Source organism: Mastigoproctus giganteus, chromosome 6, assembly GCF_048544385.1.
Source record: "Mastigoproctus giganteus isolate SK-2022 chromosome 6, ASM4854438v1, whole genome shotgun sequence".
Lineage (NCBI taxonomy): Eukaryota > Metazoa > Arthropoda > Arachnida > Uropygi > Thelyphonidae > Mastigoproctus > Mastigoproctus giganteus.
In genome coordinates, this window is record NC_143580.1 from 170,597,321 (window position 1) to 170,614,399 (window position 17,079).

General features: G+C 36.9%; 1 protein-coding gene across 2 annotated transcripts in view; it reads left to right on the plus strand.

Moving 5' to 3' along the window:
* Window positions 1-17,079, plus strand: part of LOC150084743 (homeobox protein OTX2-like) — a 193,360-nt gene that overhangs the window by 164,105 nt on the left and 12,176 nt on the right. For both annotated transcript variants that reach the window (XM_090375479.1, XM_090375478.1), the window contains one exon: window positions 11,614-11,774. In XM_090375479.1, coding sequence (XP_090231605.1) covers window positions 11,614-11,774 — 161 coding nt within the window. The remainder of the gene's footprint in view (window positions 1-11,613; window positions 11,775-17,079) is intronic.

A 17,079-nucleotide genomic window follows, 5' to 3' on the forward strand; every position in this document is an offset into this window, starting at 1 on the left:
TCTCTCTCTCTGTGTATATATATATATATACACATTAGTAAATTGTTGATAATAATATTTACTAATATTATTATCAACGTAGAACATATTGAGTATTACAGCTCTGATTCAATCTATCTATATATATATACAGTATATAATTTTATTCTTTATACACTTAGTACCTCTATATAGAGGTACTAGGTAAACATCAATTATAGATCATCACAAAATTAAAAAGATACTGTACATTTTTATAATGAAATAAACATATAAATTAAAAAATAATAAGTTTAAATAATTTAAACCCAAATTACGTGACACCCCTGAAATGTTGTTGCGGCATCACGGTTGAAAACCACTGCCTTATGGGATTTGAAAGACAAAAAACGAATGCTGTATTATTAAAATATCTAACATTATAACATTCATTAATAACACTCACAGAGTATATCTTCTGCTAGTTTTACGACTGCAGCACTGGGTACCACCACACTAAAAGTATCGAATGGTTAATTCCCCTGCCGGATAATTACAGACAGATAATTTATCCGGATAAATTATGCTCCCCCCCCCCAACTTTAGTGTTAGTCTCAAGTCAAAGGACTGCTCGAGAAATCATTCTAATCCAGGCCTTTCCTTCCAACGAGTCAAATAAAGCTGGTCTACTTGAAACGTTTGTGGCTAATCTCTGGTGTATTCAATACCTTGGGTACAGATTTTCAAAAGTATCGAAAAACAAACTGCAAAACGCATATCAGCTGATTGGTTAACCGGACTTACCGCCACTCCGTCTCAATCCGTGACATCATAGCACAACACACTTCCTCTGAGCATCATGAGTTTTAACCTCAAAGCTCTCTGGGAAGACTGCAGGCCAATAGGGTTATCTTCAAATTTTCACCAACTCGACATACTGAATTAAACGACTGGATATGCTTTGTTATGTTTTGTTTTCTGCTTTTGTAAATTGTGATCTTTGTTACAAAATCACTATAATTACACTGAATTAACATCTAACAAATGTTAAATGTTGATATGCTAACCTGTTATTCTACATTATCACTTCTGCCTTATCTATAAACTAGCTACAAGTATGTAGGTAAGTAAGCAGGTCACTGACCCACCTGTTATGGATAATACCTGTTGCGTTTTTAATGTACTATTTCTAACAGATATCCTAGACCCTCCTAGCAGGATAGCTATTCAGGGAGTGAACCACTAAGCTGACTGATAAAGTGATTAATATAAACCGATTTCATAATAATAATAATACTGCAATTCCCCAGATGCTGCCAGCTTGAACGTTCCGACCCCACAATGAGCAAAACATAGGAAGACTTGGGAGTAGTCACGGCCCAGTATACATACTGTATTAGCCACTTACACGGTCGGGCGTTGCCTGCGTCACGAGGGGCATGCGAATCTACAATCTCCATTTTATTTATATAGTACTGGTTGCGATTTTAAATGAAATGGATCGATAAATCTAGATTCAAACAGCGGTAATATAAGGTCCTAGTCGGATGTTTTTGTTTTAATAAATTTAACAAGTTAAATAATGTGCATTAATAAAGAACATTTCTGATTTCAGAAATGTTCTCTTTTTTTTTTTTTTTTCTCCAATCATGTACCATTTTTTTCACATCACTTAAGGCAGCAGTGTTTATCAGTGCGAGCTCAGTTTATTTTTGAGGTTATCGAATCAAACTTGTGCTGAAAAGTGAGTAAAGTGACCACGCAAGTGTTTGAACAATCCGAACTTATTTTTTTATATTTGTGGAAGTTACGTAGCGACAAAGACAAGACATTACAGAATTTGTAAAAAAAAAAAAAGTGTATTGTGCTCATTTTGGAGTAAAACTGGGTCACCAAGAGAAAAAATGAACTCCACATAAATTTTGCCAACCTATATTGAAGCATTGAGATTGTGGAAATATGGTAAAAATAAGGCTATTCCATTTGCAATTCCCATGATTTGGCGGGTAAGGAATAAGCACTGTTTATGTTAAGGTCTGGCCAAAGGGAGTAGTTTGTTACCTGGATCAAAGAACATAGTTCATAAAGCCACTATCCTTTCACCGTTGCACATCAGTCTGGGGAGTGGATGAAACAATTTGTGAAGGCTTTGCCTCAGGAAGGTCCCTGCTTCAACTACCTTTGTACTGAATTTCCATTGATCACCGAAGAGAAGCTAAAACAAGGTATTTTTGTTGGACCTCAAATTCGCAAACTGATGAGGGACCGAGATTTTCAAGTAATTATCAATAAAAGAGAAATACAGGCATGGTTTAGCTTCAGGTCTGTTGTTGAGAATTTCATAGGGTACAACAAGGATCCAGACTACAAGAATATACAGTAGTTGAAAATATGTTGGCAAATTTCAAGAAGCTGCGCTACAACATGAGTGTCAAGGTACATTTTTTACACTCCCACATCGACTACTTTCCAGATAATTTAGGTTTTAGTGAAGAGCAGGATGAGAGGTTTCATCAGGACATTAAAGAACACGAAGAAGAGGTACCAGGGGAGGTGGAATGTCAGCATGATGGCTTACTATTTCTGGATGCTGAAGAGGAACTGTAGAGTAGAAGGATCTGCAAAAAAAATCAAGTTTCTCTGATTTTCTTGCAGCTCCTTCTATGATGGGTCAAACGAAAATTTGATTGTTTAGAGAACCTTTTAATACTGCCCTTTTTAATAGCGTTTTAAACATGTATTCAAATTATAAAAGTCTTGATAAAAGTAATTTTGTTATAATTTCAGTGCATAAATTGAACTAAAATTATTAAAATTTTTTGTGAAAATTGAAATTTTCTTTCTTGATTTTTGAAGAAACCTGAAGCGATGGAAACAAACGATAGTCCTTTTTTTAAATAAGCATCAGAAAATGATTACAAAAGTGGCGTTTTTTCAAAATGCAGAGCAGTTTAATTGCCGGATTTCTAATAGTCCGATTTTAATGAAATTTGGGATGGCCCGACAAATCTTTTTAAAAGCTCCAAATATGAAACTTCATAAAAATCCATCCACTAAGAGCTGAGTTATTACCAGAGGCGAACTGGGTCAAAAATGCTTACCGGGTAAAACTTGTATGTATCTCATAATACTAATTTATGGCCAAAACCACATAGGCCTCCGGCTTCCCGGGGTTTCCCCGGTAAGTCATGACCAGTCCGTCTCTGGTTATTACACGGACATAGTGAAGACAATAAGCGCATTACGCGTGTATGCTATTGTGCCTAATAATTAGAGGCCGATTGACAGCTCGGCGAAGAATAGCAACATATATAATCACAAAGATCTCGGCTTGGTATGGGAACCTTTCCTTTCAGCACCATTATAGGAAGCAAAGAATAAATCTCTTGCTGTTCTTTTGATTGTTCGACAAGAGCTGGCTGGATTTATAAATATAAAATTGGTCACAAAATATATATAGAGTTACAATACATCACAGATTTGGGTATCGGCCCCACCAAAATATCTGAAGCAGTACATTGGGCTGAAGTACTAAATATTAAGATGACTCGATCGAATAGCTGGAAACTTCGCCATCAGGCGGCTTTACTCTCTTTTCAGGCCTCTCCACACAGTGTCAAAGCAACAAGTGTCAAAGTTTCGACCTTGCAACAGGTTTCAAAAATAAAGTTGCTACTAGGTGACTCATGTTGCTAGATGTTTATGTTTCCGTTGCTAGCTGCCGAATGTTCCCTCTTGTTGCGTGTTTCCATCTTGAGAGGTAAACTTCAAAGAGAAAATGGCAAGAAACGGCGACAGGTGGGAACTGTCACCGGATGTTTCTCTGTTGTGTTCGATTATTACTAGTCGCGTCTTGTTGACAGTTGAATTTTGATTATTTTCCATTCGATTGAAAACAATGATGTATTGTAGTAAATAGTCTAGTATTGTGTTCAACAATTTGACTATGTTCTGAATTATTCCTTGAGTGAATGGTGCGTAGGTCAATTGTGTTGTTTGAAGACAATGAAGCACTCAAACCCCTACGTTGGCACTATTCCTAACTGGAAATATATACATAAAGGAGTCAAACGTTTCGTGGTACTTCATTACCACTTTTTCAGTGACTGCAAAGACAGTAACTAAGGATTATTATTATGTAATTCTTCAAATATATTTTATCATATGATATCAAACTTTTGTTGGAAGCCAATCTAGGAAAATACGACTATCCTGCACAAAATTATTCATGGTTATGAACGTCCATTACTTCCGTCTTGAGAGATGAGTGGATCATAAATCTATCCTTCCCAACGACACTCATCTAGAGGAACACCAGTATCTTCACTGGCCCAGGAAACGAGAGGATGAGATAATCAGCCCAATTTTGTTTAGTAATTTTTCCAAATCGGAGCCTGACACTCGGAAGTTTTTCAGGTGGCTACCAACAATTAATTGATCGTCAAGTTTCAAATCGGTCATGAGCTGCGTCCCTCCTTGATGAATCTTTTTTTTTTTAAAGGTCGTACCCAGCAGTTCCGCTTCAGCTTCTTCCTTTCATTGCCTTCACTAATAACAAGGAATGCCGCAGTAGCTATTATTACTTCGCACCCCATGTGCCGTCCAAATGTCAACTAACTAGCAGATCTACAAATCTTTGTTGTGGACACTAGTTTTCAGAAACACGGAGCAACTAATTGTTGAATGCTTTGTGCCGGCAATACGTTTCATAAACATGAAACATGTAGCAAAAAGAACGGCTTTAGAAACAACCCCATTGATTCTTATATTCAACCATGAATTCGAGAGGAACGGCGTCACTCCCGTTAAATTTATACCGGTTTGTAATAAATATATAAATTTATTACAAACTCATCAAGCAATCTAAGAACAATTACAAACTAGCAAACAACGGAAATCCGTCCCTCTCTTGCTCAACTGGGCTGTTTGTGTAACATCCCGACACACACACACACACACACACACACACAGATTTGCATGAACATTCGTCTTCGAAGAGAATGCGAAGAGAAAGGTTATAGAGATGGGTTTTGAAGAATCCTCCTACTAATCTAGTTCTAAAACAGCCATTGCGTAATGAACTAATATAATAGATGTGTTGTAGATATTAAAAGAAAAGCTATAATAGATGTCCAAATAAGGATGTTATATGGAATGAAAATCTTACTGTAACATTTTGACAAGTTTACGAATGTAGAGTGTACATTTTAAATACATGCATGCATGTATGTAAGATGTTATACTGATATGGTTATATACAATCGTCGGTATTTCCCTCCTAGCATATAAATGTTGTGTAGGGGCTCATGTAATTTATTTATTTACTGAATAATAATAATCAGAGAGTTCCAAAATTAACACTCCACGTAATGTAATGCTGGCTAACTCAATTCCCAACGAAAAAAGCCTTCAGAATGTCAACGATGGAACTGAACTTAGATCTTTCCAATGAGAGCAGCAAGTGGCATAGCCATGAACTGCCACACGTTAAAAAAAAAAAAAATAAATAAATAAATTAACGTTTAGATTGTCGTTTATTTATACTCTAACGTGATATGCAATTAATTATACTTCCAGTCCTTAAAAATTTCGCGTTTTTAACAGCTAAGCACTATTTTGTTCAACTTCTGTAGTTTCGCTAAATGCTTGAACGAACTGGAAACTGTCAACCAACCAGAAGATAAGATACTGTTTATTTATATCATTGGCTAGTCGTAGTACTCTGTGGGCGGAGATCCATTCATTTGAGACGCAATTTGGTTGAGCGGTGGTACGCATGAAGTTCGTACTTTACGCAAGAGTAACTATCTTTTCGTGCCTAAGTCTGATTTCGTCATTTCACTCACGTTAACGTTATGTCAAGGAAATAAACTCATATATAGATACTGGATTTATGACATACTGTAAAACATCCGGTTAATTTTTTAAAGATTAGTTACTCGTAGCATTTCAAAACAACGATTATGAACAGACATTCTTTGTTTTACAGTATAAAAATGCGCTTTTATTATACATAAATTTTAAAACACGGGAAGCAATAATCTCTATTTATTTATCAACTATATGCATTAATGAAAGGAAATGAATCAAATTTAACTATAAGACTAAGAGGTAACAAGGAGGCAGAAAAAATATAATTAAATAACGAAAACATTTGATCATCCCATTAAGAAATATTCAAAATTAGTATAAAATTAGCTTTGTGCATACACTCTGTATACACAATTTATATAACGAGCAAGCTTCTGTGGGCTATGACAGAGGTTTAAAAAGTTAAAAAGCCTGAGTACGAAAGGATAGTGTTAAAAAATTTCTATACTTAATATATAACAGGTGAAATAGTAACCCACTAACTTCATGCAGTTTCAGTAATGTCTTTTTTTTAATTACAGGTCTTGAAGTCAATAAAATTGTGTGAATGAGGAAAGATGGCCAAAATCAATCACCGTAGAGCATCCAATATTTTTGGGGGGGGGGGGAAGGGACTAAAACCAAAGTCAATTCATGACGATACGGTTACAACACTGGAAGAGAATGCCTCTTCCCCTTCCATGGTTTAAACGAGGAAGGGGAAGCCCGGCAGGTGACCCACGTCGTGGAAGACCTGCAACGTCCATCACTCCAGAAGTTGTTGAAAGTGTGCATGATCTGATTATTGGTGATCGAGTATTCACAGTTCCGTACACTCCAGAGTCTTGCGCATCTCAAATGAACGTGTATACCACATAATAACAAAGATTGTCGCTATGAAAAAGGTGTCAGCACGACGGATCCCAAAGTTTTTGAAAGCAGATAAAAAATGCACAAGCGTTGTCAAGTGAACATTTGCATCGTCTCAAGGAGATCCAGATAATTTCCTTGCAAAGTTTCTGACCATTGATGAGACAAAGGAGCAGTCCAAACATTGGAAACACAGCTCTTCTTCCCCTCCAAAAAAAAAAGCCAAGTCGATTCTTTCTGCTGCCAAGGTGATGGCATCAGTTTTTTGGGATGCTGATGGAGTATTGCTAGTGGATTACCTTCAGAAAGGCCATAGTGTGCATAGTGTTGGGGGAAGGCGCCTCCGGTACTCTCCTCCAGGTCGCCTGAGCTTCCTGGAAAGAGACCAATTAAAAAATAAAATAATAAAATAATAATAGGGTACAGGGAGTACAGGATGTACCGGAGAGGGTAAAGGAAAGGAGGTATAGACAGAGCGACGGAGGATGTAAGGGAAATTTGGAAAGGCCAGCCAGTCACAGGGGAATATTTGGCAGACCTTGTGAGGCGTTTGCGGGAAAACGCCCTGAAAAACTCAGCAAATGAGTCTGGTTCCGCAAGGACAACGAGCCTGCTCACAAGTCTGTCATTGCTATGGGTGCCGCTTTGAAACCTTGGGCCTTCTCCCATATTCATCAGATCTAGCGCTATTGAATTTCCCCTATTTCGTAATTTGAAAAAATACCTGGCTGACATCCATTTTCTCACCGACAGTGACGTCACTGATGCCGTGGTGGCATTCCTGCAGGCCCAAGAGAAAATACTCTTTCCAGTTGGAATCAACGCAATCGTCGATAGCAAGAGTGTATTGACTCCAAAGAGGGCTACGTTGACTACGCTTATGTTTAAAATTAACATATACCAGACTTCTCAAATAAACCCTTCATACTCAAGCCATGAACTTTTCAAAGGCTCTCGCATATTAAGTACTGTATACACGTACTTCATTCTTAATCGTTGCAGAGTTATGAGTAGTACACTGTATTTCGGCGTATAAGTCGAATTGAATATATTTTTTGCCTTGCTTGAAAATCCGGTTTAATAATATTCAATGTATAAGCTGACCTCCACCGCCCCTTTAAAGTAATTAGAGTCATATTCATGTAAGTTATAATAGATAATGTTCAAAATGCCCGTCGCCACGTTGTTCAAACACGGCACCGCCCAGTTTGGAACACATGGCATCCTATTTAACGCAAAATACCTCTCGATGATCAGAACCTCTCTGATTAAAAACAAATGGTCTTCTGTCGTCTGCAAATTTTTGCTGAATTCCTGACATGAATTTAGTAAAAATAAGATGAGTTCCAGTTCATTTACTCACTGTCCAACAACAACCATGTCTGTAATTTACAATTTTATAACGTTTTCAGCTCAACATTACCGAATTATAACAAAACTTATGAAGTTTAGCTGGGTTCGCAGAATATCCAGTATAAAACAAACAAACAAACAAACAAATAAATAAATAATAATAACGAACACACATAACGGCACGAGCAGCAGAAAACGGAATGCAAACCAAATACGTTTTCCAACTCCATAAAATCCTCCACTAGCACATTTCCACTAGCCCATGTCTCAAAAGGAAATAAATAAATAAAAACTACAATATTTATTTAATTTAGTGTATTTAATCCATAACATGCCATACCAAGTGACATGTTGGTAAAACACTTAGACTAACGGTGGGGTGGATAGAACTAAATGGGAAAACACAGGACCACTGCTGCCCTTACTCTCATTACGTCGTTTCACTTTTCCACTCAATTGTCCCAGTAGTGCACACATCTTGAGAATATTGCCGGTCTCTGAAGATGTTTGCACTAATATCTCACCATTCTGCATTAACAAACTGCTGAATTCTGCTGCCAACTGCCCTGAATTGTGATAATTCGCGGTTTACCAAGTTCAAGTCAGCAGCAATGTTTCTGCAACTGTGCTATCACATCTGATATGGAAGTACGATCGGACCATGGACACATGATGAGTACAGACATATTATATACATAATCTCAAATCCCAAAGCAGGGAGGGAGATATAATGACGAAACAGTTCTCTCTCTCTCCCATATAAGATTTGTAAATTTTAAACAATTCAAACAACGAGATAACTAAGGTCATGAGGTAATCAGTATACCATATCTGTAAATTGCAACATTCTACGATGTGTTTGCCTGTTTTAAATGACGAAAAACCCACAAAAAAAAAAAAAAAAAAAAAAAAAACATGAAACAACTAACAAAAACAATTAATAATAATTCGATACTGGGCTATCATTAAGAAAAGAAAAAAATCTTCGTAATTACCTTCGCCACAAAATTTAAACGCTAAAACTTCTCTTTCTGCTAGTTGATTCCCGGATATTCTGGGGCTCGCCATCAGGGCAATACCCGAAAAAGCTGTAAGGAACAATAACAAAATTTAAAGGAAAAATCGAGAGAAAGAGATGTCAAAATTCTAGATGAACGAGGCGTAAAGGAATCTGACATATTAGACAGATTAATGTGTGATCGTGCAGAACACAGAATAAACAAAACAAATGCAACTGGTCGAGATGGACGCGGTCAGTCACCGAACCTTAGATGATGACGAAACAGATGTGGATCGCTAGGTGAGCCGGAAAATGTCTCTGCATTGATAAATATATACTGTGACATCATTCTTCAAGAACGTCGCATCTAATTACTGCAGTACCATACCTCAATAGCTCAGTCGGGGTGGGGGATATAAATGAAAAGTCGATATTTCATTGAGTGATGAATGACTCAATGCAAATTTAGACAGTAAATTTATACAACGAGCACTAACATAGCGCTCGGTGAATATATACATATAAACATATATAAACAAAAGAATATAAACAATAAACCGAATATATATATATATATATTCTGTTTATACTCCCTGACAACCACATGGTCAGAGGAGTTCACAAGATTGAGAGAGAATACAAGAAACAGCACCGTATTTAGCAGTCACGCGAGGTTGAACCACGTTCATTCAAAGCACGTGTGCTTATGCAGTCTCGCGCTTGAGAAATGCAGTATGAAACTTCAATTAATTTAACTTATTAATTTAGAGCATGCTAAAGATACAGTTACTTGCAGGAAAACACATAAGATTTATTTCCAATATGTCTGAGAAATAGAAACAAAATGTGGAGGAAGAAAAATGGGCGATTTCATTACCAAAACGAGAGCAGTTCAGACTTGAGGGTGCATAAGTACACGTGGTTTGAGTGACCGGGGTTTAAGCCCGTGGCTACCAAATACTGCGCTGTTTCTTGTATTTTCTCTCTGTCTTGTGAACTCTTCTGACCGTGTGGTCTTCCCGGAGTATAAACAGAAAATTTATTTTTATCAGTTTCTTTGTGCCTTTTCTGAAAAGAAAAAAAAATTAAATAATAATGAAAAACGAGAAAGATAAATAAATATATTTCTAAACTTATGTGATAGGTGAGCTCTTAGGATGCATTAAATATGAATACAACAAAATTCTTAGCTAAAAAAAAAAAGTGAAGAGGGGAAAGGGAGGGGAGGGAAGGCTAAAAGATAATACCAGTGATGCGACGATTGAATTAGGGGCATACCCTTGAGTAGTCATGGCTAAGGTGAAATGGTTCCAACAGAATTATGTTTAATTCTGTTGAAATCATACGTAGTTACCTGCATGTCGTGATACCATTATTAGTTGCTGGAAAAAGAAAACCGTGACGGATGGAGGAAGGATGAACACGTATGTCGGTATGGAATTCAACTACATTATGCTTGTTAAAGAAGGCCAGATAAAGAAATTTAATAAGTCTAAGTAAGGACACCATTATATCTAGAAAATAATATGTGCTGCTATTATAGAATTAATATGTTAAAATGTGCTTAAGGTAAGACTGCTTCTCTCCTTGGAATTACAAGCTGTTCATTCCCTACATCACTTTATTAACTATTGATAAAGATTTAGAGAAATCTGGTACAAAAGAAACTAAATATTTTGATAGAAAAGAACTACACACAATACATAATAATTGTGTGCTTGTAACGATATGTTGCAGCTGGCTTGCCTTTCCAATTAGTTTTTATATTTTATCTGTTACTTTACTGAATATAGTTTTATTATACTCAGTTAGGGGGAGAAACTCCTTACAAAGAAAAGAAATATTTCTTTCTTAATCTAGGCAACTAAATGTTACGCTGAAATGTTTGATTAAATTTGTACAAGATCGGCTAAAATAATTACGGAATAAAATTTTAATGTCCTCACTGCTTCTAGCAGTTCTTTCCTCTTTGACTAGAACCACAGCCACTTGTTCACAATACGAAACACGCACGCCCTGCATAGCTTGTTAAAAATTCATACAGTAAAACTATATTTAAAGGGAATTAGTGAGAGATGTGGAGAAGTTATTGGTGAACTCTAATGAAAACCCAGTATGGCTAACCCGAGGATTAAAAGGTAAAAAAAAAAAAAAAATCTCTACCGGTATCAAATTACTTTCTTTGAAGGATTAACTGTCACTGTGCTAACAATTAAGAGTTATGAATCATTTATTATGGGTTTTTTCTTGTCATTTTCTTCTTACTCTTTTCACCAGTAACAGCGCCTGTCAACACAGAAGCAGCATTTCAGTAGGTTATTTACACGTACACGTGTATCTAAAGCGCTAGCATTATTCGTGTGTGTGTGTGTGTGTGTGTGTGTGTGTGTGTGTGTGTGTGTGTGTGTGTGTGTGTGTCGAGAGAGAGAGAGAGAGAGAGAGAGAGAGAGAGAGAGAGATGTAAAACACATTCTTGTCTGTAATTATTGGATTAAGCCTAGGAACAACGAAGTATTAATCCGCTCACCACACCAAGTGAGTGGTCAATTGTAGCTTCACTGACAGCAGTGAATCTTTTGCAGCACCAGCAGCGCCTCCTAGGAAACAACGTCGAGAGAGAACAACGTTCACCCGGGCACAGCTGGATGTCTTGGAGGCACTGTTCAGCAAGACCCGCTATCCGGACATCTTTATGCGAGAAGAGGTTGCCCTGAAGATTAACCTCCCAGAATCAAGAGTACAGGTGAGAACAAGAAAAATAGCCCTTATTTTTTTTATTTTGTTTTCTTTTTTGACGCTCGTCCTTGTTGTTGTTGCTTTAACAGATTTTTGCCGTTACAAGATGTTAGGTTTATCAGAGGAAGTGACAAATCCTCACATGTATAGTGACGGGTGTGTTCGGGTTACACAGGTGCGTCTTCGTTAGCAACACCTGAACTAAAAAAAAAAAAAAAATAAAATAATGAACATTTAAAAAAGTAGCATGTGAGCAATTCAGCTGTTTGTATTATTGTTTAATATTTACTTGTGTGTGACGGTTACTTAACACAAATACGGCAAAGTGTTTTACGATCTATAATCTAGATTAATGAGATGGGCAATTTCCTAAACGCAGTACCAGTAATGAATAATTTTAAACTGCAGTTTCTACAATTTCATTTACTTATTAATTATACTGAACGTTAAGAATTTATTCTTTTGATTACACTTTTCATACCAGGATTTCAGGCCCTATGCACTTTTCTTTGATCAAAAATTATGAAAGTCCTAGCTTTAGTGCTAATCAGTATATGGGAGACTATATAATTATATCCTGCAACAGCAAACAAATGTACCTAATAAAAGTTACTTTAAAATACACAATCCTCTTTACTAAATTAAAGTCCTGTACTGCAAACCGAAGTTTCCTATGAACAGCATCATTGATATTTCAATACAAGGAAAATTGTGAAAGCCATAGTTATAACATTGTTAGCTTCACCGACAAACTGCCCAGGACTCGAGAGAATAGGAGTAACAGCACCCTTGCTACAAGGAAAGATCCCAGTAATACTATTAAAAATTTCGTCGTCCCTGAGCTTAGATTGCAGTTAAATGTTTGCCTCTTAAACCGGACGTCCATTTATGAATATCTTTTTTAGTCGTAATTTTATGAAAATTTTGGGATTGGCAATGTATATCTTGTATATTCGAGGGAGGCATTGCCGCCATGCCTGAGGCCCACAAAAGTCAACTTCTTTTTTTTTTTTTTTTTTTTTCAGAAATTTATTAACATTTATTAACTTGTAAATTTAAAAAAAAAATACAAAAACTAATGTAGTATAACATGTCACATTACTTACAACAATTACAGTGTCGCTTGTTACACTTTTTTTTTTTCATTTTCTATAATAAAATATAACACTTCTCGATTTATTTTAAATGTGTATTTCCTTTATTAATAATAATAATAATAAGCAGTATACCCCACTCAACCTAAGCAAGGAGTCTCCTCCCAATCAGGAGGCACAAACGAAGCTAGAAAGATGGGCAGAGAAGACACTCCATGGCAGACACTACAATGATCTCCATCAAGATTACATAGATAAAACTGCTTCCAATGAATGGCTCACGAGCGGAACGCTCTTCCCCGAGACTGAAGGATTCATGCTCGCCATCCAAGACCAGGAATCAACACCAGGAACTATAGAAAATATATCGTCAAGCAGCCCGGAGTGTCCGATGACACATGTCGACGATGCCACCTGACCTCAGAAACGATCCAACACATCACCGCGGGATATTAGGTGATCACCCAGACTGAGTACACTCATAGACACGAAAAGGTAGCCAGCATAATGCATCAGAAGCTAGCAAGGAAATACCAGTTGATCGAAGAAAGTGTACCGTACTAAAAGTACGAACCCCAGGCAGTACTAGAGACCCGAACCCACAAGCTGTACTGGGACCGCGCCATAATAACGGATAAGACAATCCCGCACAACAGACCGGACATAACCCTTGTGGACAAGAAGGAAAAGGCTACCTATCTGATTGACATAGCGGTACTCAACCCTGGCAACCTGCAGAAAACCCATGGGGAAAAAAATCAGGAAGTACACGAACCTAAGACAGGAGATCAAAGAAATGTGGTATATGCAACAAGTGACGATCATCCCGATCATCGTGTCAGCTACAGGTATGGTACCAAAGACCCTACATAACAGCCTAGCAGCAATAGGTCTCCCAGCGAACACCTACAAGGAACTCCAGAAAGTCGCAATCATGAACACCTGTAGGATAGTCAGAGAGTTCCTCGACCAACAGTAACACCAGGGCGCCTCCGTAGCCAGGTGGGCAGGAGCAGCAGTGCGTAGCACACGCTGCTTGATTAGACCGGGGTTCGAGCCCATGACCACCAAATACGGAGGATGCAGAAAGGTCAGGGAATTATCACCGCATATCCCCGGAGCAATATGGCCTTAGTTGCTAATGCTCCTAAAAACCAAAATAACAATAACAGTAACACCAGACATAACGACCATCCCGATCATTGTGTCAACCACTGGCATTGTGCCAAAGACCATACATAACAGCCTAGCAGAAATAGGTCTCCCAGAGAACACATAGCAGGAACTCTAGAAAGTCACAATCCTGAACACCTATAGGTAGTCAGAGAGCTCCTCGACCAACAGTAACACCAGACAATAACAACCACCCTGTGTACTTGGTATCAATGCCCGTCACGGGGTGGAACCCCCCTCATGTAGAAATAATAATAATAATAATAATATATGCGTGTTGCATAAGTATTTGCATTTGAATAACATGCAGATTATCATGTGTAAGAAAGTGAGATATTAAAATATCTGAATTTCTAAAAACTTGGCTACGACAGGTCTTAAAAGAAAAAAGAAAGAAAAAAAAAAAAAAAACAGAAAGAAAAGAAAAGCCCTTAGAAGTTCTTCCCATCTCGGTACTCGAACTTGGTTTTTGCCTTTCTACGTGGAAGGATAGCGATCGTATCAGTCTTTTCCTTTGAGAATTCGCATTTTCAACAGCGTTTCATTAAGCAAACAGAGGTGTGTTCTGTTCTTTTATGAAGACGAAATAAATTAGCTATGAAAACTTTATAAGTTGTTGTTTGCCGAATCAAACTATATATTATCATTATACTATTCCTCAGCATGTTGTTTATACTGTTCCATATAAATACCTTTCTTGTTTCATAAATTAAAACAAAAAATCTAGCAGTAACCAAGATAGTTTTTATCTGTGAATCCCTAATTAAAATAAATAAATATCTCTAATATATTCTCCTATATCATTTTAACTTTAGTGATTCCATATAAAGAAGAACAAATTTTCCTGTCTTATTTCTTAAAAGTATGAATCATTGACTTTACTTAGACATGTGCTTATCACAGTAATAGAGCGACCATTTATCCGGTTTCGGTCTGTCGAATATCATAATGCATATTAGCATAATTTAAATAAAATAAATCTTACTTGGCACTATTTAGACTGTAACTATAGTACATTGCTGTTGACCCAAAGGTTAATATTACAGGCAGTGATCACTGCCATAGGTGCAGCGGTTCTGTATCTTGGTTTCAATAAGTTTCTAATCAGTTCAATTTTATTTCATGACTGCAGTTAAGTCCTTTTCGTGAGAGAAGGACTAAAATGCAGTTGCAATAACTTTAATATGCATAGAAAAATTTAAGAAGTAAACTTGGAGATGATCTTTTCCAAAATAATCTTTTATTTTCCAACTCCCTCTAATTCAGGTGTTCCTAAATCTTTTTGTATCTTTACCTCCCTTCCAGTTTTATCTTACCACCCCACTTCCCTTATTTTAGTTTCCAAAATTATAAATGAAGTACGTGGTCAGAATATTCAATTTTGAAAAGACCTTGTTTAAAGTTACTTTCGGCACATTAAAACAACTTGAAAATGAACGGATCACAATTTAAATTAAAAATAAATGCACGTAGAATTTTTGGGCTTTCAGTTTTTACATATATTTTCTTTAAGTTACAAGGCATATATAAGTGGTCCTTGTTTAGTTCAAGCAAATTTCGTAACCGAAAGTAGGTTTTGTGGAAAGAATTGAGTTTGAGTGCAGTTTTATTGGTTGAAAATAGGTCCTAACAAAAAAAAAAAAAAAAAACCAAGATATAAGACTTTCAAGACTTTTAAACTAACCAGTATTCAGGGTCATATATGATTATCTTGTGCAATTCGCAACGATTTATCACATTAATAATAAATTATCAGATTATTATCTGATAAATCTGCTGTCAACTGACACATCCATCTCAGCTACGCACTGTACCAATTTGAAAGACGTGAGTAAGCTTCTTTGATCCAGATAGATAAGATCCAGAAGTTACTTAAAATTACGGAGCATTAGTTGGTTCTTTTTCAAGGCTCACGGATGTACATCACACAATTATATTAGAGAAAATTTCCCTAAGCAGGTCAAGGTCACTCACTAGCTATTCAGCGACGCATATACGCTACAACCCCACATTGTCTCATCAACAAAACTGTTGGTCCAGTGTTTACGTAAGCAGTCAGTACCACGAATAATGTTGGCGAAAGGTACACGGAATGGGAGAGAAGGCAGTTCACAAATGATCTTCAACAGCCTATAGAATTTTTGTCTCCATTATAGTGTGTATCCGCATTGGTACAATTCTTCATTGCACTGAAAAGGGTCCCAACAACTGAGACATCTTCAATGAAAGCGCTATCTAAAAAATAAACATGTCTAGCATGGATAAACTCTAATTACTACGGACACAGGGAAGACAAATACTAGTACTCTTACAGATTTATAGTAAACTACATTTTGCCTTCTTAACAACATTACTTAGATAAAGTCAGTGCAAGTTTCAGAAAAAGGAAGTTCATTTGTTTGATTATGCTAGGTATGTACAGACATATTTTGTGTGTTATACAATGAAACTGCTCAACTGCTGGAATGAAAGGTTATATTTACAGAAAGTCCAAAACACACACACACACACACACGTGTGTGTGTGTGTGTGTGTGTGTGTGTGTGTGTGTGTGTGTGTGTGTGTGTGTGTGTGTGTGTGTGTGTGTGTGTGTGTAGATAATACTCATATAAAAGCATTGACTTCTAATAGCAAAAATGTGCATAAAATATTAATTAGAAGAGTCGTTTTATGTAGGAGTACAGTTGTGGACACATGTTGTGTCTCACGTAAGGCAGCCTTTAAACATTAGTTCATCTCTGTCATGATTCTCTGTGATGATATACAGAACTCTGTACAATGGCCAGAAATGAGTGTAGTGCTATGTTTGCATAGTATGTGTGTTCTTTAGTTGTTTCTGGCCGCTTTGCTACCAGGAAGCAGCGATCACCAGGAATGCTGCTTCCCAGTACCCGTTCACGCTATGAGGAAGCGGGCCCAACTATACACGTACTGAACTAAATGTAACATTTCCAGCACCCATAGGAAGAAGAGTAAATCCTATGGGTGCAACAGTCTCCTATAATTACGTATGGCGACAAATACCACAAAGAATCCCGCATCCAC